Raw genomic sequence first — 23,266 nt, forward strand, 5'->3', positions numbered from 1 at the left:
CCACAGGAGCTGATTCAGATGCTCTGGGGTAGTTAACCAACGTGCAGCAACTGCAGTAAGAGCAGATGTGTGCTGTAACCTACACCTGATTCAACATGATGAGCACAGGCATACTATGCAGCTGATGCACAGATAACACAGGTTTAATTACCCACAGTCTGATTATCCGGTGTTGACATGGTTTTTATGACTAAATCACCCTTGAGACACACGGAATCTGGAAATTGCAACCACAGATAAAAATTTCCTTGCAGCTACATAAAGTCACAGTACTTTTCTGACAAATTTTGGCTGAGAGTTTTGAGCATTTTTAACTTATCTGGTTTGCAGTGTATTTTACAAGGAGTGAAGTCTTAAGGCATAAATCACTGACTTACAGGAAAACAACTGTGTAACAATATTACAAGATATACAGAACAGGATGCACTTGGGTTCCAGTTTCTGTTCACTGGCTCACCAGAGACAAGGATCATAAATCAAAAATAGAGAACAGAAATCAAAGAAAAGTAACAGGAAGTGTCAAAATGAAAACCTGGCAGAAATTACCAATAGAAAGAAAAAAAAAGGAAAGACTCCAGATGTTGTTGTTTTTTTTTTAAATAAAAACCTGGGAAAGACTCAGTGAACAAAAGATCTACCAGCAGAAAAGAAAAAAATGATAGCTTGGGTAGGGGCTTCTCTTTATTTCTCACATACAAGCCAGGTCTACTGAGGCAAGTAAATATCTATTAAGAAGATGAGGGAGGTGATGAGGGAAAAAAATCATACAAACATCACCTGCCCTCTTTTCTTCCCATGAAGCACAGCTCTGGAAACTGTGATCCTAGAAATATTTCAGTCGGGCTTACAATTCAAAAGGTTCATTAAATCCAGGATTATTACCATGAGAGAACTTGATCAGAGCAGCCAGGCTGTAAAGTTTAAGGAGCTCCTTATTCACACATACCTACAGGCTGCAGCACTCACAGTCACACGCCAGGAGCGTGTGAATCCCAGCCCTGCCAGAACCAAACTCTTTCCTCTGGGGCCATCTGCTGGCTTTCCTGCAGATGCTTCCCAGGACCTTTCTGGGACCATGATTGCTTTATCAGGTGCATCAAAGGTGAGCAGTGAAGAGCCATTCAGCATGATTTCTCAGGGAGCTGCAATCCAAGCTGTGCTGGAAACTGCATCTTTCTTTCCCACATGCCACCACAACTCCCACAATCCATCTTCTGAAGACTTCAAAAACAAAATCCAGCCCCACTTCCAATATTTCCCTTGCAATCAGATGTTCCTCCTCCTTCCCCATGTGTGTGCCACATTTAAACGGTCCTATATTTTAATAATTTTGGGGGTAAGGCACACTAAATCTTACCTCCAACAACTCCAGCCAACATTAATAAATTTGCCTAAGACTTTCAAACAAAACTGTGAAAGAGGAAATTAAGTTGAACACTGACATTTAGAAAGAAAAATTCATTAACTAATCCATACTTAATTTCTCTAAGAATCAAACTTAGTCAATATACTATTAACTCCAGAATACATTACATTTTTATTTGTACATGATCATTTCAGGATAATTTTACCAACTGACATATATTTGTATCATACTGCTACTAAACTACAGCATATTACTGTAAATTCCTTTTCAAGTTCCTTAACTCAGGAATAGCTAGATGCTTAAGGCTATCATTAAAACAACCCAAACAAACAACAAAATACCAAACACAAACAACCTACCCACACTACCCCAGGCAAATCAAACACCTTTCTCCCTTTACCCCATAGCATATTTTACAAGTTTTATGATTGTTTGAACAACATTCATGAACCGTACTGTAACATGAAGAAACCTTCAATTCTAGCACAATCCATACAAAACTAAATTCATGTTTTGAGGAACAAAAATATCCCCTATTATTAACAGAAAATATGTGCTGACCCACTGTGGCATTCAGTAGCAATTTGCATCTGTAAGGCTTATTACCTTTCAGACCAGAAAGACAGACTGATATGCTTTCCAGTTTAAAAGCTCCAGTTGCTCTAATTCAAAATGACATAGCTGGTCTATATTTTATTTGTATTTCATTTAAGCATTCAGCTTTCTCTACATAGCTCTGTTGCACTGCAGCCACCCCTATTCAGATATGAGGAATCGGGAAAGCCACTTGCTATAAACACTGGATCAGACTGCATGCAGTTACATGTGAAAGTGCACTGTAAATTTAAAGTCCATCTGAGCAAAGATTTCTAAAATTAACATGATGATTTCCTGTATATTGTTATAGCATCCACTGCTTTGAGGAGAAAAAAATGGAAGAATATGCCTCTTTAGAGATAAAGAAGATCATGATAATGATCTGTTAGAAATCCTTAGCAATGCAGACATCAAAAGTAACTCTACTCTCTTTAGGCATTAGTTATTTTCTTGAATAAGGCTGAAAAGCTTTTTAATTATTTCATAGAGCTGTTTGGGCTCAGAATAACCTCAAATTTGAGACAAATCAGAAAGGCCACAGAAGACAAAACAAAATTCTTTGGTATTTTTGGCATTCTACAGCACTGCAATGATGCTTAAACCTCAATAGTAAGTCTTGCAAACCTGTACTGTAAAGATGCTGGAGTCCTTAACAAAACAAGCCCTTTCTTATCTGCTGGCTGTTTGTGTAACATATAAATTAACCCAGTCAAGCTAACAAAACCCAGTGCTTCTCCACAGCCTACAGCCAATGAAAAATCCCCTCGAGTGACATACCCCAAGACAGTCCTGGAGCAGTGGGAAGTAACATCTGGGAGAGCATCTGACCAAAGACCGAGAACGAGGTCTTCATGGTCCTCAGTTGCTTCTTCATCTGGAATGCCTGCAGGGTCACCCTCTAGGGACTTCACATCCTTTTTCTTCTTCTTCTTCTTCTTCTCCTCTTTTTGCTTCTGTACCTTGTCTTTAAATATGTCACGATGCTTGGGTTCTTGTGGACCACAAAAGAGTTTGTCTTTGCTGAGGTGCAGCAAGTCATCTTCTGTTGGGATGCAAATCATGGCATGTAATTCAGGGTTCCCCTTTCTCAAGAGTGACAAATTGACCCAGACAAGAGCTCTTGGGTAACTCATCAAAATTGGCAAAAACACATCTTCAGTCATTTCCTTCTGTCCCAGCCGAGAAATAAGGCGGATCCGCCGATCCTTCCCAGCAGAGGGGTAACACCAGGCTGATAGCTGCATTAGTAGTTTCTCACTCCTATTAAAAATTTTTGAAAACAAACATCACAGATAGTTACTAATGAGCAGTTTAACAGAAATCCAGGACCCCACATATTTTCAAGAGCACACTTAAAAAAAGCCCTGGGGCTTTCTGTAACTTTCCAAGCTGGTAATTGTATCACTCTTAGCCTAAAAAGAACTTTGGTGAGTGGAACTCATGACTTGTCTTCAGAAGGAAGGAGACATTACTTGTTAAAACCCCCAAAGCTTGTTAAAACCACAAACACTCTAAAATCTCCAGTGACACTAATGCAGTCCAGAACTTTCAGTGTTTTCTTCCCCTGGTAACCACACAAAAATGAAAGACCTGTGCTCAGGCACTTTCCAATACTGTTGCTGCCCTCATGTGTTGCACTGGAATGTGGGGGATTCTCTGTTTTCTGGAGACCTTGTTAAGGAGTGCAAGAATCACCTGTGGTGATGTATTAGGGAAGAGAATGCAAGATGATTTTCACAGCCAACAGTCCTAAAGTCACAAATATGAGCCTCTAAAAGCTCCATTGACCTGGAAGCAGACAGAATATCTAAACTCTAAAAACACAGTAAACTCCAAAGTGTTAAACTTAAGATACTTTAAGGAGTTTTCTTTATGTAGCCATCAAGTTTGCTGGAGAAAAGCAGGATTTCCACTCAACAGCAGATTCTGATTTGTGACAAAACTATTTCATCTCACTGTATTTGGATGAAATAATTCTCTCATGTTAATAATCCAGGCTGAGCTCTTCCTTTCCCCAATTCAATACCAATAAAGAAATAAACGTGTGTATAATTTTGTCATACCTGAGAACAATAAAGTCACTTGTCTTAGTTTCGTATCTCTCACCAAAATCTTGGGTGCTTGTAAGATCCTCTGTCTTTAGGGCACCTTCAGAACTTGTTATTTCCATGGTCTCCTCTGCCTCACCATTCTCAGGAGAAGCTTCTCTGACTGCTTCTGCCTTGGGGTCACAAAGGGTCTGCCCTTCAGTTGTGCAGCAGTCAGGGTGTGGGGAAGAAGGACATAAAAATCCTCCTGAAGCTTTCATTCTTCCTTCCCAGTTCTTGGTCAGCTGCCCCCAAGGACAGATGAAAGGAGACAGAGTGCCCAGCTTGACATAATTTGCTCTTTTTGCAGGTGGACGTCTAAATGATAAATCAAATAAGTAGGTAAGAATATTTTCAAAATCAAGTATTTAAAACAGAAAGGGAATGCACTTAACTTTCTAACATCACTGAACAACAATTTTAAAATTACAGTCTAGAAAATGCTGCTGTATTTATGTCTACTGTGTCTTTTCAGCCATGCTAGAAACATCTATCTGCTGTGACTGACACCACCACCTTTTCCTCTGAATTTCTCCTATTTTCCCCTCCTATCTGGAAGGGGAACCAACACCAGTTGGTGCAGAGGACACTTCCAGCTACTCCAAACTCATGGTTAAAGAGTTCTCTTTGTTGCAGTAAAAATGAATGCAATCTTCAGAATGCCTGATATTTAAAATTAGATACCAAAATGTACCTCTTAATTTACTTTATTCTTTAACACTTGGTACATACTTGGACATACTCCTTTGCATTCTCTTTGCTCCTCCCCCATTTGCTGCTTAGGTATCTGAAAATAGTTTTGTTTATTTTATTGCTATGCAGCCTCGTTACAGCTCTATAACTGAGCATGTCTCTGGGAATAGAAGGGTTTAATTCATACGCTCTGTTTAGCAGAGTTAAATATATCTAGGATTCCTAAAACTCTGGTGAAAGATCTCAAAAAGTCCAAGTCTAAATGAATACAACAACAGATAATTAAGGGAATATTTTAAGCAGTATTCATTTTTGTCATTCTTACCATCAATTTTTAAATTAATGTTACCGTTTGTATTTTTCAAGAAGACTTGTTTCCAGTTCTTTGGCAAACTGCATTCCTGCCTGGCAGTCTGGGAAATCATTTGGAGTGTGAGGTGTTCTTTGGTATTCAGAATGCTTTAATGCCTCTTGCAAGCCACCGACTCGTACACCTCGATATATCTGTTATAAAAATCAAACACCCAAAAAGCAACGTTTGAACTGATTCCAGGTTCCTAGCTGAAACAAAACATTAATGCTCAGAGGGTACTTCCTTAGAAAACTGAAAGTAACACTTAAGCTTTAAAAAATAAACTTAAGCATGGTTTCTACAGTTCTAAATGCTAATTTCAACAAAATAGTTATTCATGCTTTAAATTTAATTCTGCAAAACTATCAACAAAATTGAAGAGAATTTCACAGGTTCTGATGTTGGACATTGCCCTGGAATGTTGAATTACTTCAACAACCACTGCCCAATGTATTTTAACCATACAATAGGTATCACTGTAACTAAATCCCCTGAACATTCAAAAGCATAATTTTAACTGCAGAAAGGTATAAAAACTGCCACCTAAACACTCAAAGCAGGATGCTTCAAACAGCATCAAAGGAGTATTCAAGCTGAACTCAAACTTTGTTTTAAGCTCTCTCCCAAATCAGAAGCTAATTTGGTGACAGAGGTGTAGACAGCCAAGCTGGAAATTGATTAGCAGCAGGCACCAAATGATTTCTCTTTAGAGGCATATGCTTGTAGAAACACAGAGAGGTATAGCTACAGCTGTCTCTCCTGACTCCCCACTGATTTGCTGCTTCTAGACTGCCATGTGGGCATAGTTGTACGTGGACACAGCTGTCTTCCAAGAGAAGACATGGAAAGCTATAGTTTAAGTTTCAAGGCCAAGCTTCTGTCATGAACCAGTTCATACACAAATTTTTGAAGTGAAATTTTGATCCTGTAATTGGGAATTGGTTATACAATGTGAAGTACACTCTCTAAATCAATTAATTTAAACTAAATTATATAAATTATCAAATTTACTTGCAATTTGCCATCAAAGTTACTTACAAAAGGAATCCAGAAAGCCATGCCCCAGCCCTTTGGGAGATAGACATCCCAGCCACTCCCCCATCCTGGTCGATCTTCTCCAGCCATTTTCCCTGGCTGCTGCACCAACAGTATGGGAATCTTAGACTCACAAGGACCCAAATCAAGGTGTGATCCAGGTACCAGTAACTGAGCTCTCATATGGTTTAAATCCTGAGAAGGAGGAGACATTTCCCATAAGTTAATAACCATTCTTCTTCCCTCTTCCAGATACTCTTCCAAGACACAGAGAAAAGGTGAGCTTACAGCTAGGAAAAATATAGTAGTAATACACTATATATTTTAACAGAATTTCATCGAGGCATGAAAAGTTATTTTAGAAAAGAGTATTAAACACCCTTTTTCTCCCCTTCTTACTTCCATAGTCCTTCATAAAGAGTAGGTACAAGGTACAACATAGATGAAGGAGGAAAATCAAGTTTTGCAACTTTGTGTTTATACACTTGTACACAACACCAGATTGAACAGGTGCTTTCAGTCTGTCAATACACAGAGTAAATCTGAACTATATCCAAGGAGAGGGGAAGAAGTTTGGTGATCAAACAGTTTCACATAAAGCATGCTGGCACCGAGGTTTTGTCAATCACCAGTTGTTATATCCCATTGTACCACATTAAAAATATATTTATGAAGAAACAAACCATCCAGCTCCCTGTGTTTTATCAGGTAAACATTAGATTTCATGACAGCATATATCAGGTAAACATTAGATTTCATGACACTTATATATATAAAGATTGTCACATACAAAAGGATTGCTCTGGTAACTGTCATGTGCTAGTGTAATATTTTTAAGTACTCTGCTTTTTTACACTATGTCAGACAGTTTGGAAGACCACAAATTAAATTTCAGAAAGAATATTTGAAAATATGTTTTTGCCATCTGCCACATGTTTTCTCTTTCTGATTACAATGGTGGCAAAAGTTTATCAGCTCTTGGGACTAAATCACGTTTTTATCCATGCACTTTATGGGCTGCCCTCCATTGTCAATGAAAATGTCAAGATGGGAGATTTCAAACCCACAACAGCAAACTGGAAGTTCTCTACAAATCACAAATTATTGCCCAGCACACCCACATCACAGTGTGCTGCAGTTCAGAAAAACAGGATTTCTTTCCTTTCAGCTTCCACAGTTCTTTCACTCAAAAGAATCATCCTGCCTACAGCTAAAGGCCACAGCCTTCCTGTGTCACTCTCTTCTGCTACACAAGTCAAGGTGACGTATGAAAATCCAATTCCAAACTTTTCTGTTATGTAAACCTACAACTACAGTCCCACAGGCAATCCAATAAAGCTTTCTTTTAATTGAACCCATGGTCAATGGCTGTGCAAGAACACTATGCAAAGGCTACAAAAAATCACATCATGTCAGCAGCTGGACAATATGACATTAAGGAAGCTATTGATTAATCTTAGATTTATACAAACTTCAAGAGTCTCCTTTTATGGACTCCATGAACCATTTCCTCGATGGCAATCCACCTACTGAGTTACCTGCTCTGAGATTTTATTTTCAGTGACGTTCTTACAGATGTCATGGTCCCAGATAAAGCTGTGAGCACAGTCTGCAGGTACACCCTTCAGGTACAGCTGCCTAACTTTATCATTATCTACAAAAGAAAAGAACCTTTAAAAAAAATTCAAACCATTTTTGTGGTTTAAGTACCAAATTACCAAAATTACCTCCATATCATAATGAGCAGACAACCAAGAAAAGCCTATTAAAAGCTCGACAAGCATCCCTGCTTCTGGCACATCTTACTATTACATGTTTTTCTAAACACAAAATATGAAATCAAGTGTTAGTGTTAGAAAGACTAACCTGGTATCTTCTCACCAGTGTTTCTTCTTAACAAAAGACATGACTGTTGGCAATGTAAACTAGATCTTTACATACCACCTTTGATATTCTGGAATCTGGCCTTTCTGGCAGAGTGTGAAGCTCAACAGATTCAGTAAAAATCAGAAAGAGCAACATTATAAAGCCTGAAATAAGTCTGCCTAAGTAAACTTGTAAGAGAAGCAAGAGTTACCTTTGAGAAATGTACATACAGGAAATATTTGTATGGCTCTGCTTAGCCTACAACAATTATTTAGTACTAGTTTCCTGCTCAGGATCCTTTCAGGCTGTGTGCTTCAACAAAAGGACTATTGCTTATGCCTGCACAAACCAACAGCTGTGTACATTACTGAAGAAAACAACTGCAGCTTCAGAGTGGATTGCTGAAGTATTAAATAACCTATCTCTTCTTCAGTTTTACAATCTAAGGAAAGCAAAGAAAATCTGTACCTACCTTTAGTGATCTAAGGATTAACAGCCTTCAATGTACAGTACACAGTGAATGCTCATCCATTTAAGTAAAGTAATTCTTACCAAGAAACAATACAATGAACCTATTAATAGTTTTGTGATTAAAAACTTAAGGATTGCTCCTCATTTCATCATCCACAAGGTATTACATATTAAAGGAACATAACATGTTCCTTTAATATGTAGGATGTCAGGGTTTGTTTTGTTTTTTAAAATTATTTAAGTCCCTTTAAAAAAGGTTCTGCTAATTTTTCTATGTAATGTAGACAAAGTCTCAAAGACAGAAGACTTGGGTTATTCAGTGGTACTAAAAGTACCTACCAATAGGTACTGCCAAACATAACTGCAATAATTATTTCTTTAAAATCCATAGTCTTTAAGATGCACTCATTACAAAAAGTTGCAAAATCCTTCACAAGAAATACTAACTACTGCAGCACTTGTGACAGTTTGGTGATGTTACTGATACTTGCCATGCATTCTTGTTTATTTAATAAGCTAGATTTATCTGAGGAAAAGAAATGCAAAATAAATTATCAGATTACAGTGGCATTCCTTCAAATTAAGAACAATAAAACTAAAAAAGGAATCCTTGCCAATTAAGCAGAAGAATTCCTTCTCTGACCAAGAATTAAGAACAGTAAACTGAGCAGGAACCTAAGAGAGCTCAACACTCCTACAGGCAAAGCACATTCTGTCTGGAGAGAAAGCAAGTATGAATGCCTCAAAAGGAGAAAAAGAGCAACAAAACTGTGTGTGGTGCTAGGGAATGACTTCCTGACTCTTACAGATAACCAAGGGGGAAGGGCACATAATTACAAGCATAAGGTAAGGAAAGTACTTTTCCATCTTCTGTACAGAAAGCATTTGTGAACACCAGAATCTCTTTATGTTAAATTACTTGAACATGTTCTAGTTCCTTCAACTGCAAATTATTCACTGCAAAGTTATTTGCTTTTTTAGCATTTCTTTCTATTACTACTGTTCAGGCAGCCTATCCTTGTCATCTTCTCAGAGCTCTTTGCAATTCCTATATTCTATAATGGCATGAATATTTGTTGCCCCACAAGAGAAAGACCTTTTAAGTCAGTCTCTTTTCATCACCACCACTCATCCAATATCCTCCTTATTACCCCAAAATATCCTTCTCTAACTTGGTACATTCCTTCTCTTTGACCCTTGCTGAACCTGGAGAATTTATTCTTTCTACTAAGCATACTATAATTCAAATCATAATCCCAAACCCTCACACCAGTTCTTCTTACCTCTCTCCTGTTTTCTTCAGTCCATATTTTAAGATTTCTGGGGAAATAACCTTACTGATGAATAAGTTGAGGGTAATAGTGAAAGTAAAGGGCTTTACTTAGATGTTAGGGCTAGTACAGCAAATAGGAAGTTGCACTTCTAAGCACATGAAGCTCATCAACAAGCTACTTCTGCTGGTGTCAATAGTTGGTGCTTAGACAATACAGGCAGATAGAAGAAGGCTTTGCTCCATTTCAAGCTATTGATCTGATTTGCACAGCTGATTATCTGCCTTAGAAGACAGGCCTAAGAGTTCTATTTGAAAACTTTCCTTCCTCCCTTTCACAAAAAAAAGAGAAACACAGCCTGGGAGCAGTCTGAGAGCCCTGCGTCTGTCAGCAGGGAGGTTGGGTATCAGGACAGCTGGGGACAGATACCAACACCTCTGCAAGAGGTGCATTTACAGGCATGGACCCAGGCTCTGTGTCTGCAGAAGGAACTTTAGTTCACAAATGTTTCATGGTGTATTCTCCTTCTATGCATCTCACTCACTGATTATGTAGACGTTTCACCATACTCCATGTTGAGTGTTTTTTAAGGCAGTAGAATTTGTTTTCTCTATATGAGACAGTAACAACATATCAAAATGTCAGATGTGTACTTCAAACTGGAGAAAGGAACAGAACTAATGTGCAGTCATGCAGGAGTCTTGACTCCTGCCTGAAGAAGTAATGACAGTTGATTTGAATTAAACCCAATCAGCCTGTGTTCACACAGCTTGCACACGTGCATATGTACTGAAGAGATAAAAGTAACTTAGAAAGACTGAAATTACATTTGATTTGTTAGTGTGTTACTGACAGGGAAAAACTACACAGGCGTATCTCAGAACAGCATTTTGGAAAACAAGTAGTATGAACAGATGTGTATCATTCCACAGACTACATGTATGACAATCCCTACACAGAGGTCATGGCTATAACTTACCTAAACTGTTCACTCGTTTGACAAACAAACTTTACTAATTTAAAGATGCATTATCTAAGAACATCAGTTGGCTTTTATACAATACTGAAGAACAAGAGAGGCTAAAATACATATGGAACCTGTATGCTAATGTATACAATGCTATTTCAATCTTACTAGTATTAATCCTGATAGTACTTGAATGTCCAAGAAGCAAAAAAGGGGGAAAAAGCGTGAAATACACCAATTTTATTGCTCAATAAACACGATGTGATAAGACAAATAAATTACTATTAACATTTTTAATAGAGGTCAGCTCACAATATTACTATATCTGAGTAAGGTCACAACACAATCAAGGCTCAGAAAGTTTATGTAATTCTAAGGATCATAAATTTTTTTTTTTTTCAGAAGGAGGAAACAAAAAGCACTGAAATTGAACTGCAGATCTTAGAGAAGTCTTTTTTTGGGGCAAGTTCTACTGGAAGACAGTGTCTGTTTTCTTTCATCCTTCTGCTTACTCCAATTTTTCAGCTGTGTGTAACAGTAAGTTATTTAGCAGAACCTAAATTAGAAAGTATTATACCATTTACCTTTCCTTGCTAGCTGAACAAGGACCTCCTCTTTCTCCTAAATAAAAGTCAGAGAGCACAGAAGCAGTTTTAAGTTCATTATGAAAAAAAAAAAAGACTCAGAAGGAAACAAAAAAGCAACACCAGCTTTTCTGAGTATTTGTGGTATGGAAGATATTTTGCAAGTGAAGGCAGAAAGATTTTGAAGATGGACATTTCTACCCAGCCAAAGGAAGAAACACAGAGGTGCTCTTGCTTGCCTATCTTACACCATTACCTCTTTACCATGGCCATCCTTCCTGAGGGAAAACCTGCTCCAGCAGTGGGAGAGAAACTACTAGGAGACATTTAAAATACCTAAATGCCTTCTGTTGATCTTGCCTTCCTGAACAGACATCACATCCTCACAGACATGACAAGCAGAATGAAAGACATCAAATTACTTTCTGTAGCAGCTAACTCTTCTAGCAGCTCAAACCAGTATCTGTAAGCAAGTGCTACATATCTCACCTTACTTCTCAGCAGGAAGGAACCAAAGTAGAGGTCATGTATGCTGCAGCATTTCCAAGAGGAAAACTAATGATGAGAAAGTTAGCTGAGCAGAACTAATTAACAGAAAGGCTGCTCTAGATACAGAGGGTAGAATAGGAGGATGTAAGAACATGAAAATAGCAGAACTTTGCAAAGAGCTAAAAGTAACTGAAGTAGATGTTCAACTTGACTTAAGTGATATGTGAGACTAGATTATTCTAGTGTCTTGCAAACAGACCACCAAGGAAATTCAGTATTTTGAAGTCTCTGGAACTTTCAATTTGTCCTATTTGCTATTGCTTGCTAGCTGGCTATCACGTTTCTCCTATTAGATGAGGCAGCCTGTGTCCAGTCAACCTAATTAGGAATGCCCACACCGTACACAAACCCCCCTAGATCCTGCGAATACTTTTGCACATTTTTAGAGGACATTCACATCCATATGAATTTGAATTTTGCACTGAAACATCGTGTAAGTCAGCACTGAAATGAAAATTTCAGAAGTTATGCTTGCATCTTTCATTTTCTATCATAACCAGCATCTTGGCCATCTGAAATACTAATCCTGCAATTTTTGCAGTGGAATTGCAACTTTCAGCATTGTGGGCCTATAAACCAGAAACAGCAGATATCTTCTTGGAGAGAGAAACAGGAAGACTAAACACCAAACAGAAACTTACTATGGAGCTTTTAGCACCTGGTTGGCCTTGCCAGGATTCGAACCTGGATCATCTGTATGGTCAGACAGAGGCTTCCACTGAGCACAAGACCAGCTTTGGTGCATGTCCCTCCCTCACAACTGCTGTTCTAGAACCTATGCAAGTTTCAAGCTGTTTCTGTTCTGCCAGGGGCTCTGGAAATGGGAAATATTTTGAACCAAAGCCTAGAGGAAAACAGCAAGAGACAATCTATAGAAGATGACAGTAAATGAAAACAACAGAATAGAGAGAAACTAAATCTCTTCATATAATATAAACAAGGGATTTCACCTTGGTATTTTTCAAAGTCTGGCATGGCTTTTGTCTTCTTTTTTGGCAAATTGACTCGAGGATCTCCAACAGTGAGGCCAAGTATTGTACCTGGTGGCATATCTGATGGTGAGCTCATCCCTTTAAAAACACACAGATGAACATTGCCATGAAACCACCAATTAAGCTTTTTCTTAATTGATCTTTTTCTGCACTAGTATTTTGTGCATTTTTGCCTGTAGTGATGTGACACCACTGTAAGCCAGTGAAGCAATCCAGAATACTCTATTTTACATGTTTTGAAAACTCACCAATGCTTGTTAAATCTCCAGTAACAAAAAAGTCAACAAGAGCAGTGCAAGACTTGGTTTGCAATTACATTCACATTTAGCATAAAGTGAAGTCACTGTCACAGACTCAATTCATTCTTTGCATTTGACAAATTTCAAAGAACAACCAACCTTTGTTTTACATCTGTCATCAAGAGGAAGGAAATTTAGAAGTGCTTTGTGAAAGTTTTATCTCATCTCTGCTTAACTGCCTCACATTGGACAGAGAGCTTGAGATCTACTAAAATGCCTTACCTGCTTCAGTGCTAGAAATTGAGAAGATATTGTTAACTTTATGATACTTTACAATTCAGCCAAATACACAACTGTTAATTTAGAAATGAACATATATAAACAAAGTATAATGCTTTGGATTGGAGGCTAGCATTTTATCTGTCGATGTATTGTACAACTTATTGTCTTAATTTGAAGTGTATGGTGAGAGTGAGTATACATCAGCTGGATATCCCATCAGCAATCCCAAATCTAAGTTCATGAAGATAACAAACAAGATTCAGTTTCTCTATTAAGAGTTTGAACTACACAGAGGATTTTAAATTCCCTTAAATATCTGCAATGTAACATTTTCAATTCTTTGCCATGCCCTGACAAGTACCTAAGCATTCTCAAAGGCATCACTATCTTGATTATCCAATAAATAAGCATGTACAAAATAAAGTCAACTTTACTGGCATGCCAATTTTGACCACTAGATTTTAAGTTTCCCCCCCTTCCAACAATAGCACCCACATGCCCAAATACCTTCCAATAGCTCAAAGATAGCACTTTGACATTGATGAAGAGATACTTTTTCAGAGTCCTTGCAGTTTTCTACCCACCAGTTATTCAGTTCTGTTTCTGAATCTGCCATCTCCTGGAAAACAACGTATTTAATTAAACTCAAATGGTTATTCATTATTTTCTATCAGTATGAATTCAGTTTCAGTTTATAGCCTTAAACACTATAGTCACCTTCCTCCTCTTCAAGTTTTAAACCAAAGTAATTTTTTCTTGATGAAGTATAGTCCTATACTTTACAATAATCTCTAATAAGCTGTAACCTGTATTCCAAAAATAAATAAAACAATCCACAATGCTTCCTAATTCTGTCACTAATTATTTCTTACAGAAAGCCAGAGATGTCATGACCTCATCATGTTTGCTTCAAGAGACAAAAAAAACCCCGAACATTAAAACCACAGTGATGCTGTATACCAGGAAGTGGATGAAACACCTAAATCCTGGAGAAACTCCATATTTGATTGAAAACAAGTAAGTTTTTTGTACTTTACATGTCTTGCCCCCTGGTTTTAGGTGCTCTAGCTCATAGCTTGAGAAACAAGATGTGTGGTTTGTCAAAAGGAGGATGAATTATTCTGAACCTCTCAGCAGAAGCTACACAGCCTGCTCAGCACCAGTGTTTGTATTTTCTTCCTACTCCCATTTAAAATCCAGGTGGGAGCTCTTCCTGAGAAGAAGATCAGCATTAGTCAAGAGGCTCAAAACAGAGAAGCCACCAGGGTAATACATAGGTTGGCCTTTATGAAAAGGAAAGCTAGATAATTTATGGGTCTTTCTAGCAAAAAACAAGCTTGCACGTTCTAAGAACATTACCAAAATTACACTAACATGCAAAGTCAATTTCCTTACTGTTTGGACAGAAGCTGCCTTCAGGGTCTCTGTAAGGATGGAGTGTGATAATGGGCCGATCAGCCGGTATCTGAGAATCTCCATGCTTCTGTCACTGAAATGGCAAAGTTTCAGGTGAATGTGCAATTGTACAACACACATTCTTTTCCCCAGTACTGTTAAGCCAGAAATGCAGCCAGTGTTATGTGGTTATGGGCCACAGCTTCTGACTCTCCTGTGAACAAACCTGATTGCAATGCCAGTAGTCCGTGAGATCCAAGAGTAGGATTGGAATGGATCTCTAGTGCCGTCACCAATTATTTTTTTCACTGGCACAGCCTTTTCTCCTTCTTTATCCTCCTTCTTTCTTTTATTGCCAAGGCTTGTAACAACTTCCACTTGTTTTTCCTCTTGAACTGATGCTGTAACAGGCTCAGAAATATAGATTTCTTCAGGCTCCGAACACTGAAAAATTGCTTTCAACTCCTTCAGTATGTCCTTAAGAAAAATGGAGTTTGGATTAGGATGATATGCAGTACACTGCAAACCTTAAGTATACTTTTGAAAATTATACTCCATTATTTAATTTTCCTATGTGGATTTCAAGTAATAAAATTTAATTCTGCTGAAGTCAAGGGCTTGCTAAGAAAAGCTGAAAGTAATATTAAAGGTTGCTAAGAATTTGTTCTCTTGAAAATTAACATAAGAAAAAAAAAGAAAAAAGTAAAATCTTGTGCACAGGCAATTTTTTTTAAGCTGATAGCTAAGTATCAGAATGTAATTATCCATGATGATACTGAACTTAGCCTGCTGGGGGTGCCAGTGGAAAGGATGTAAATCAAGCAACATCATATTGCACATAAATCCTAAAGCAAGTGACACTAAAAATGTTTTCAGAAGCTCAAACACTAAACACCTCAGCAGCACACACCTTCTGTACAAGCTTTATAAGAACAAGGTAGAGAACATGAATATTGTTAGAAGGGAAATAGTCTTCCAACTTTTAGTTCCTGAAGCCATGTATTATACCTAGTTCTTCCATACTTTTCAGATGACCTCTTTAGCATTAGTAATGCACAATACATAAAGAAATAAGAGTTCAACTATATAGGAAATATACCTGCTTCAGAGCTGGATGCACCCAGATCCACAACTGTCTGTTTTCAGACCCATCCCTGGGCTTCCAAATAAATGTAACAGGACCAAGCATATCCTCAGGATAGCGATCTGCTCGGTAAAGATTCAGGGAACCCTCAAATCTTCCAGACAGACAAGAAGCCTCTTGAAATGTCAATCCTAAAAAAGAAGATAATTATTGAAGACTAAAATAACATGCTGTTTAATAAACAAAGTAAAATTGAAATTCAGTCTGGCTGCTGAGTGGCTGATGTTGTAACATAATTAGTTTATTAATAAGCCACTGAAATAAAAATGTCTAGTCCTACTACGACATCTTTTCACTCAAAATCAGTATCAACTCTGTTACTACTATTGAGTAACTACTACTGATACATTACTAAAAAAGGAAAAGGATGTGTCATCCTTTAGTCTATTCAGAATCTTTATTTTGAACTATGTAAATTTTACCTGTGTCAATACTACATATTCGAGCAAGTTGCTTCAGAAGCTCATTCTCTTTACCCTTCAACTCCAGGCAACAATAATATGATAAGTCCTGAAACAATATGATAGGGTCAAAGTGAGGATAACTCTTTAAAGTGAGCTTGTTAAGAAAGGATCAGACAGGGCTTCACAATTTACACTTAAGTAGAAATTTTTCATTTTCTAAAGTTTGCCAAAGTGAAATGAGTTTCTTTTTAACTTAAAATTACTAGCTGTAGGAAAGTGGTGAGGCATTTCTCATTTGAGGGCCAATCTGCCTCTCAAACCAACAGATCAAAAAGGACATAGAATAAATTTTCTCTCTTCAATAGCTGCTCAGGTAGATGATAAAAGGATTCAGTTAATGTCCTCACTCCTGAGAAAACTGAAAATGCAGTCTTTCAGTATTTCATAGTTACTGTAAGACTCCTTTTAAAGCCTCATCTTATTCTCTCTGAAACTTGCCACCCAGAATTACACTTATAAAATTATTCATTTCATACCTGGCAGTCTTATTAAAAGCTGACCCAACAGTACTTCACAGAGACAGAAATATTCATTATAACTAAGCAGTTGATTACTTCACCCTGGCAAAATATCAAACAAAACATGTAGAGGTGGTACCTGAAGAAGGCATTGCTTTGTCATGGCTCGGTAACAAGCCCTGTAGCTCTTCTCTGTAGGGCTGTTTCCTAAACAGTATCCCCATTTCTTTACCATATGAAATCTCTTTGCATGCCAAATATGGGTTTCCAGCCAAATATTCTTTCTTTGCCTGTGATTAAACTCTGCTACCAAATTTATGTGGCGTCTTCTAGCTTTGCGGCATTTAGTCTTTGACTGTTCTTTTTTCTGATGTACAGCTTTCTCTGCCTGTTTTTAGAAGAGAGGACATTGAAGTAAATCTCAAAAAAAATCTGAAAAGAAAAAGGCTGAAATATTAGAATACAGGAAGCACTAACATTAAGTTATACTATGTTGGATCACTCTTGAGGGTAACTAACTTTGAAATTTTCTATGCCAATCACATCCACAGAAGTGCATCAAGGTTTGACTGAAACCCATATATAAAATAAAATTCCCACACATTCAGAAACTTAACAGTGAACAGTAAGTGCTGCTACTTCCTGTGTAAAGTTTTTGCCACACATCAATATATTCACATGAATAAATCAATGTAACATGGAAAATGCCTGGAGGTAGGAGCTCATTCAGAAGCAGTACAGACTATTAGACTGACAGAAAGGACCCTGTCAGTTCTACAACTCATAGAAGCTGACAACTGAGGAGTGCGGCAATATCCTGACAAATTCTTGATAACCAGACCTAATCAAGGTCTGGACTATTACATATAGATGCACAACTAGAGAGGAAGGCATGACTCAATCAGTGTTTGATTTTTCTTTTTGTGAAGAAAAGTGGTACAAAGAAATAGGACTTCACCAAGAAATACTTGACAACAGACCACTGGTTATAAGAATAGCAACAGACCCATCATTCATCACAGAGAAGGAAATACAAGCCACTGGATCAGTGGTAGGTGACTGGTTCAGAAAGGCAATTAGAGAAAAAAGAATGTGGCATTGTAGGTAAAAAATATACATCTTTAAGCTTATTGAAGAGATAAGAGATGGTCCAGATAAATGTTTCAATGAATATGGTCAAGATAAAGGATCTAAGACAAATGAAGAAAATGCAGCAGAATTGTAACAGATAATTTTGAACATGTAGATTAAACACTGAAAAGTAATAGGCAGAACCTGTACAAAAACAAGTAACAGAGATATGACGAGCTGCAAAAAAACCTGAGCCTGTGCAAACACATAAGCCACACCAAAAGACCTGAAGACAGAAAATGTAGCAGAAGAAATACAGCTGCACCAGGGCCAATTAAATAATCTCAAAAATCCAATGGGAGAGGAAATGTGAGCATGTATACAGAAGGCAGAAAGGCTGTCATATGAAAGGAGTTAAAAAAGCAGGACACAAAAGAACCAAACATAAACATTAGAGAAATCTAGATTTAACAAGGATAACACATAACTATGCAAAACAGTCCATGCCTTCTTCCTTCAGTTTCCAGAAAACAGGCCCAAACTGCATCTCTTGTCAGGTCTGACAAAGCAAAAAGAATGTGAACCAAAACAGTAAAATGGGATACAGGTTGTGAAGATCCAATAAAACACCCTAAGAAACATGTAATTGGTGTGTGGCAGAGAAGTATCCAAAATGAAGTATCCAAAAATTCTGAACCATGAACAATCGTCTTCAGGAACTCAATGTGGAGGGGGCAAGGTCTCAAAGACAATACAAAAGAAAAAAAGAATGCAAAGAATAAATTTGTCAGTCAACCCTAATACAGGCAAAATTTACCAAGTAAACTCAATTTATCACTTTAAGAATTCTGAGACATTATAAAGTGATCAATGCCAAACGCTGGAAAGATCATTTACCAATAACATCCTGCTGAAATAATTTTTAGTTTTCCTTTTTAAACACACAGGAAGGCCACAGTGAGTCAGGAGCAAGTAATCCCCATAGGCATATTCTGACTAAATGCTGAGATACTGCCACAAAATGAGTTCCATGAGCTGTTAGGACTAGTCAGTTACTAAGTCTTAAACTTCATGCAGTCTGCCAACAACCCCAGTGTATCCCCCACGTTTGAGCTGTAACATTTGAACCATGGCGTCAGCTGTGCTAGCTTGAGGCTGGCACAGTCACATCCTAAAGCTGTGCTGGGGTGCAAGGCAGACAGGTCTTACTGAGGATTCTTGGACCACTTGGGACCAGTGCACCACCTGAACAACCTCTCCTGCAGTGGACTCTTTTATCACTACTCTAAGAACTTTTCAAGATGTCCAGTAATCACAAAGCCAAGTGGTTAGTGAGACCTACTTGAGTTACCACCTGAAATTGAGGTGTTCCTGCATTCAACCCAAACCTCAATCAAAGTTTAGGGTACTCAGCGAAGTCTGGCAGAAGTTCAAGTCTGAACATTAACAACTGCAGAGCTGAACACTGTGCTTTGGCTGTGCCCACTACATGAAATGCTGTAAAAAACACTCATACCTCTTTCTTGGCCATCTCTTGGAGCCGCCTGGGTAAGCGTTTAACATTGTGACTCATTGCTCGCCTTCGCATGTGCCTGGGGAGGGTCTGGAACACCAGAGAGTTGGAAGACTTCTGTGAAACTGCTTTCAACATGGCACTGATCTCAGCAGCACGAGCTTGAGCAAAGGCAGACACTGGAATGAAAGAACTGCATCAGAGCATGACAAACAGCAAAAAAACCAGAGGACGATACTACACGTAAATTATGGAATTACTCCTACTACAGCAGTCCAATATCTTCTTGACATAAAAGTAAGTACTGTACACTGTCACTGAAGAAATTTCAGTTCTTTATATATCCTGAAGTTTACAGATATGGTCAAGCAAATATTTATACATGAATGAATCTCAAAGATGTTTAACCAACAATTTGCATTTGCATTAAATACTTCTTTGTTAAATTAGAATAGCAATCTTTTCAGGTGGTATTCAGGGAGATGAAAAAAATCTTTAGCATGGAAAAAAAACAGAAGCAGTCACATATTACAGACTGTTTTGAAACAATGAAATAAAAATCCAGAGCTTGATCTCATTTCATGTTTATGGAAGTGTATATACTATCACAGCACTGCCATATTTTGCATAGCTGATTTGCTCTCCTAAATAAACCTTCTGTTAGACAAAAAGCTATATTTAACTTACACCATGAGCAAAATCAGTTTCACTGGCTACATTAAAAGCAGATGACTGTCAGTACTCATTTTGCTGGCAAACAGAAGCCAAAATGCATATTCCCTCACTACAAGCAGGTGTAACTTTTCCACTCCAAAGTCTGAAAGGATCCATTGAACAACAGCTAGTCATTCATTCCAGTTCACAACTACTTCTGTGTTTTGGAGAAAATCAGGAAAAACAGAGAACATAGCATCAGTTCTAATTTTTGCTCTTGCACAAAAACAAAGACAGAAAACTTAATCACCAGCAAATTGCCCTGGACAGATTAATTATGACCTTTTCACATATACAAACCTGTTATGTATTTTGGCATCTCCTCAGATACACTCTGGTGTCCTCCTTGCCATCCTCCTCTTCCTCTGCCTCTCTCTCCTCTACTTTGCCCCTTTGAAAAATATTGGTCTTTCCTGTAAGAAGGCCCAGATGACTGATTTGAAAATTTCTGCTGCTGCTGCTGCTCAGAACGAACATCTGGAAGGTTTAGAGATGAAAAGAAGTTAGAGAAACACAAATTAGTCTGAGTAACCAATACCTCTATTAGTCTTTCCTCATAAAACTGCATTGCAGACTCCTATTGTATTTACTCCATGTAACTGAAAAAGCCGCCAGAAATCAGAAGAATTACGTTTTTCTTACAGGAATAAATAAGAATTTTACACTGCCCGGAAGCAAACTTGTGGTAGAATAAGTAACTTTTCATGCTCTGAAAATGGTACACAATCCAGACTTTACCTCCAAGAGTCAGAGCAAAATCAGTCCATGCAACATCATAGTGATTTTTAATACTGTCTTGTCAGAGTTTTAGTAACAAAACAGCAAAGTTATTTTTTCCACTTGCTCCTTGATTTTTTTTTCTATAAGCAAATGTTTTCTTGCCTGATATATATTTCTTTTAGAGCAATAATTAAGGTAAGCATGATACATGTATGTTGGTTGCAGTAAGTTACTTGTCTGGTACAAGCAATTAAACCAATACTGAAATTAAATAACTAAAGCCTACAGTAAAGCTTTCTAAAGTACAGACATACCTTTCAGGAGTGCTAAGCTAACCTAGCAAGTACCTAAAGTTTCAAAGGGCCTTGAAGTCCTTATTCAAACAGCAGTGTACATTCAGCCTAACAAATACTATATATTAGGTTATATAACTTTATGTTCAGTTAAGCCTTAATTAGGATTTCTAGTACAACTTGAGATATGGTTCTCAGGCAGTTCATGCTGGACAATCCAACTAAAAAAGCTCCAGACAGCCATTCCTATCACCCCATCCACTACATCAAGACAAGTGCTAGAGAGAACAAGGGACATTAGCATTCAGGCAGCTTCTCTAGTTAAAATGAAAATAATTTCTGTGTGTCCACAGAAATGGAGTGAGAGATTAAAAAAAACAGTTTTCAGGTTGATCAGCTTCTTAAACAAGCCTGTCCCTTTGTCCCAAAAATGCTACCATTGGTGTGAAGACCAGCCAGGAGCAGATTCACATTCAGCAGCATCTCAATTTATGAGACTTTAAAAGGCAAAGAACCTCTTTTTTCCATTTCAAATAAGCAAGAAACTGAAGTTTTATGTTTAGCAGCAGTACTGTTGTAGCCTGCTGCAACCACACATCATGCAGAACTGCAGTAATACTGCAGAAAAAATAATTTGGTGTAGAAACAGAAATTAGCTTTTATGTCCTGACCTGGTTTTACACTTGCCTGAGAGGAGCATTTTCCAGACACTGAGGTGAAGGTGAGAAGGAAATAGCTGGGAAAGAGGGATGGAAGCTGTCTCAGTCAGCAAATCTGTGTAGGCCTACAGCCCAAAATTAACTCATATCACAAACACAAGCTCTTAATGAAGGACATAAAAATCATAATCAGAAGACTGTTTGGCAAAACTATCACTGACTTAATAACTAAAAAAAACTTAAATTATTTTAGCGGCTGTACAGATTCATAATTTTGTAACTCCTATTTAGGATTTTGCTTTTCTGTTTCTACAAAACAGCTCTGTAAAACTGTGATACTGACACTAGAGAAGGATGCTACATGGATAAAAATCCATGCCTTTTAACTGAATGGAAAAACATAACCATGTAATCTTGGAAGTTCCCTGCTACAAATGAAGTTACAAAAATGTATTTAATTTGGCAGTACTCCTGTAATGACATTCCAAAATCCTCAGACATGGCTGAGCATAATTTGCCATGTCATTCTGTCTGCTAAGGAACTCTTCAGTTACCTAAATACACAGTGACGCTTAAGGCTTTTTCATTCAATCACAAAGATGCAATTTGTCAACTTCGAAGGCCTCAGAGTAACAAGTCTTTTTTTAAGTGGTGTTTTTCCCAGAAATAACGTAGGTAACAAAATATCTAAATGTGAAGGTGCTGGTGGAAATTGAGGTCCGATTGAAGCATAGAGGATGCAAGTCAAACCTCAAAGACAAAAAGAGCATCTAGCATACAAATGACAGGATCCTTCCGTCTTTAGCTGCAAAGGTTACCTGCGTGCAAAATGCTCCTGCAATAACCCAGGACACTGACATTTTAGGGACATGCCTTGCTGCCTCCTGCCAACACCCTTCAGATACAGGAGCCATAAGCCCCAGGAGGCAAACTGGCTGGGCATGCAGATCTGAGGGAAAACTGGTGCATGAGGGAAAACATAGCACGAGCAGACTACACCAGCCCCTCCTGCAGCTCCCAGGTCTGGCGGAAAAGCAAGGGAGAAACTGGATCGCGTATAACATCCAAATTCACTTTACGACTAGGAGCTGTAAGGATTCGTTATGTAACCGAAGGGATGATAGAGAGAAGGGCATATTCACAGGGTACAGAATGGTTTGGGCTGGAAAGAGTCTCTGGAGACCACCCAGTCCAATCCCCCGCCAAGGCAGGGTCACATAGAGCAGGTTACACGGAACGGGTCCGGGTGGGTTTGGAATGACCTCACTCAGGGGGCTCCCACAGCCGTACCTGGGGTGGGGCAGGCTCTGCTCCCGCCGCCGCCGAAGGGCCCCGGCTCTGCAGGCAGTGTCACGCTGGCCGGCTGGTTCCTCATCTTCTTGGCTCGCTTCTTCTCCCGCGCCCCAGACATCTCCAGCGGGGGTGCGGAGCCTCTCCGCAGCAGGCAGAGGAGGGGAGAGCTGGGCGGGCGGTGCAGCCGCAGC

The 23,266-nt window shown here is 38.4% G+C and overlaps 1 protein-coding gene across 1 annotated transcript; it reads right to left on the bottom strand.

Annotated features, from left to right (window-relative positions):
* Positions 1 to 1,508: 1,508 nt before the first annotated feature.
* Positions 1,509 to 23,206, bottom strand: POP1 (POP1 homolog, ribonuclease P/MRP subunit). Its single transcript, XM_066547779.1, has 15 exons — positions 23,073 to 23,206; positions 20,411 to 20,587; positions 19,400 to 19,575; positions 16,952 to 17,200; positions 16,313 to 16,400; positions 15,846 to 16,021; positions 14,973 to 15,223; positions 14,747 to 14,840; positions 13,859 to 13,970; positions 12,789 to 12,908; positions 7,669 to 7,784; positions 6,134 to 6,325; positions 5,093 to 5,247; positions 4,027 to 4,368; positions 1,509 to 3,223 (listed from the first exon to the last, which is right to left on the bottom strand). Exons 1-15 carry the CDS (start codon positions 23,191 to 23,193, stop codon positions 2,560 to 2,562), a joined length of 3,033 nt encoding a protein of 1,010 aa, XP_066403876.1. The 5' UTR covers positions 23,194 to 23,206; the 3' UTR covers positions 1,509 to 2,559.
* Between the last annotated feature and the right edge of the window lie 60 nt (positions 23,207 to 23,266).

Source organism: Molothrus aeneus, chromosome 1 (genome assembly GCF_037042795.1).
Source record: "Molothrus aeneus isolate 106 chromosome 1, BPBGC_Maene_1.0, whole genome shotgun sequence".
Lineage (NCBI taxonomy): Eukaryota > Metazoa > Chordata > Aves > Passeriformes > Icteridae > Molothrus > Molothrus aeneus.

Excerpts from the sequence above, each read along its gene's own strand:
- POP1 (XM_066547779.1), bottom strand. The coding sequence starts at position 23,193 with ATGTCTGGGGCGCGGGAGAAGAAGCGAGCCAAGAAGATGAGGAACCAG. Across the intron at positions 17,201-19,399 it reads AAGAGATGGCCAAGAAAGAG|GCAGAGAAAGCTGTACATCA; the intron begins GTATGAGTGTTT and ends TTCTAAAAACAG. Across the intron at positions 14,841-14,972 it reads ACTACTGGCATTGCAATCAG|TGACAGAAGCATGGAGATTC; the intron begins GTTTGTTCACAG and ends TTGCCATTTCAG.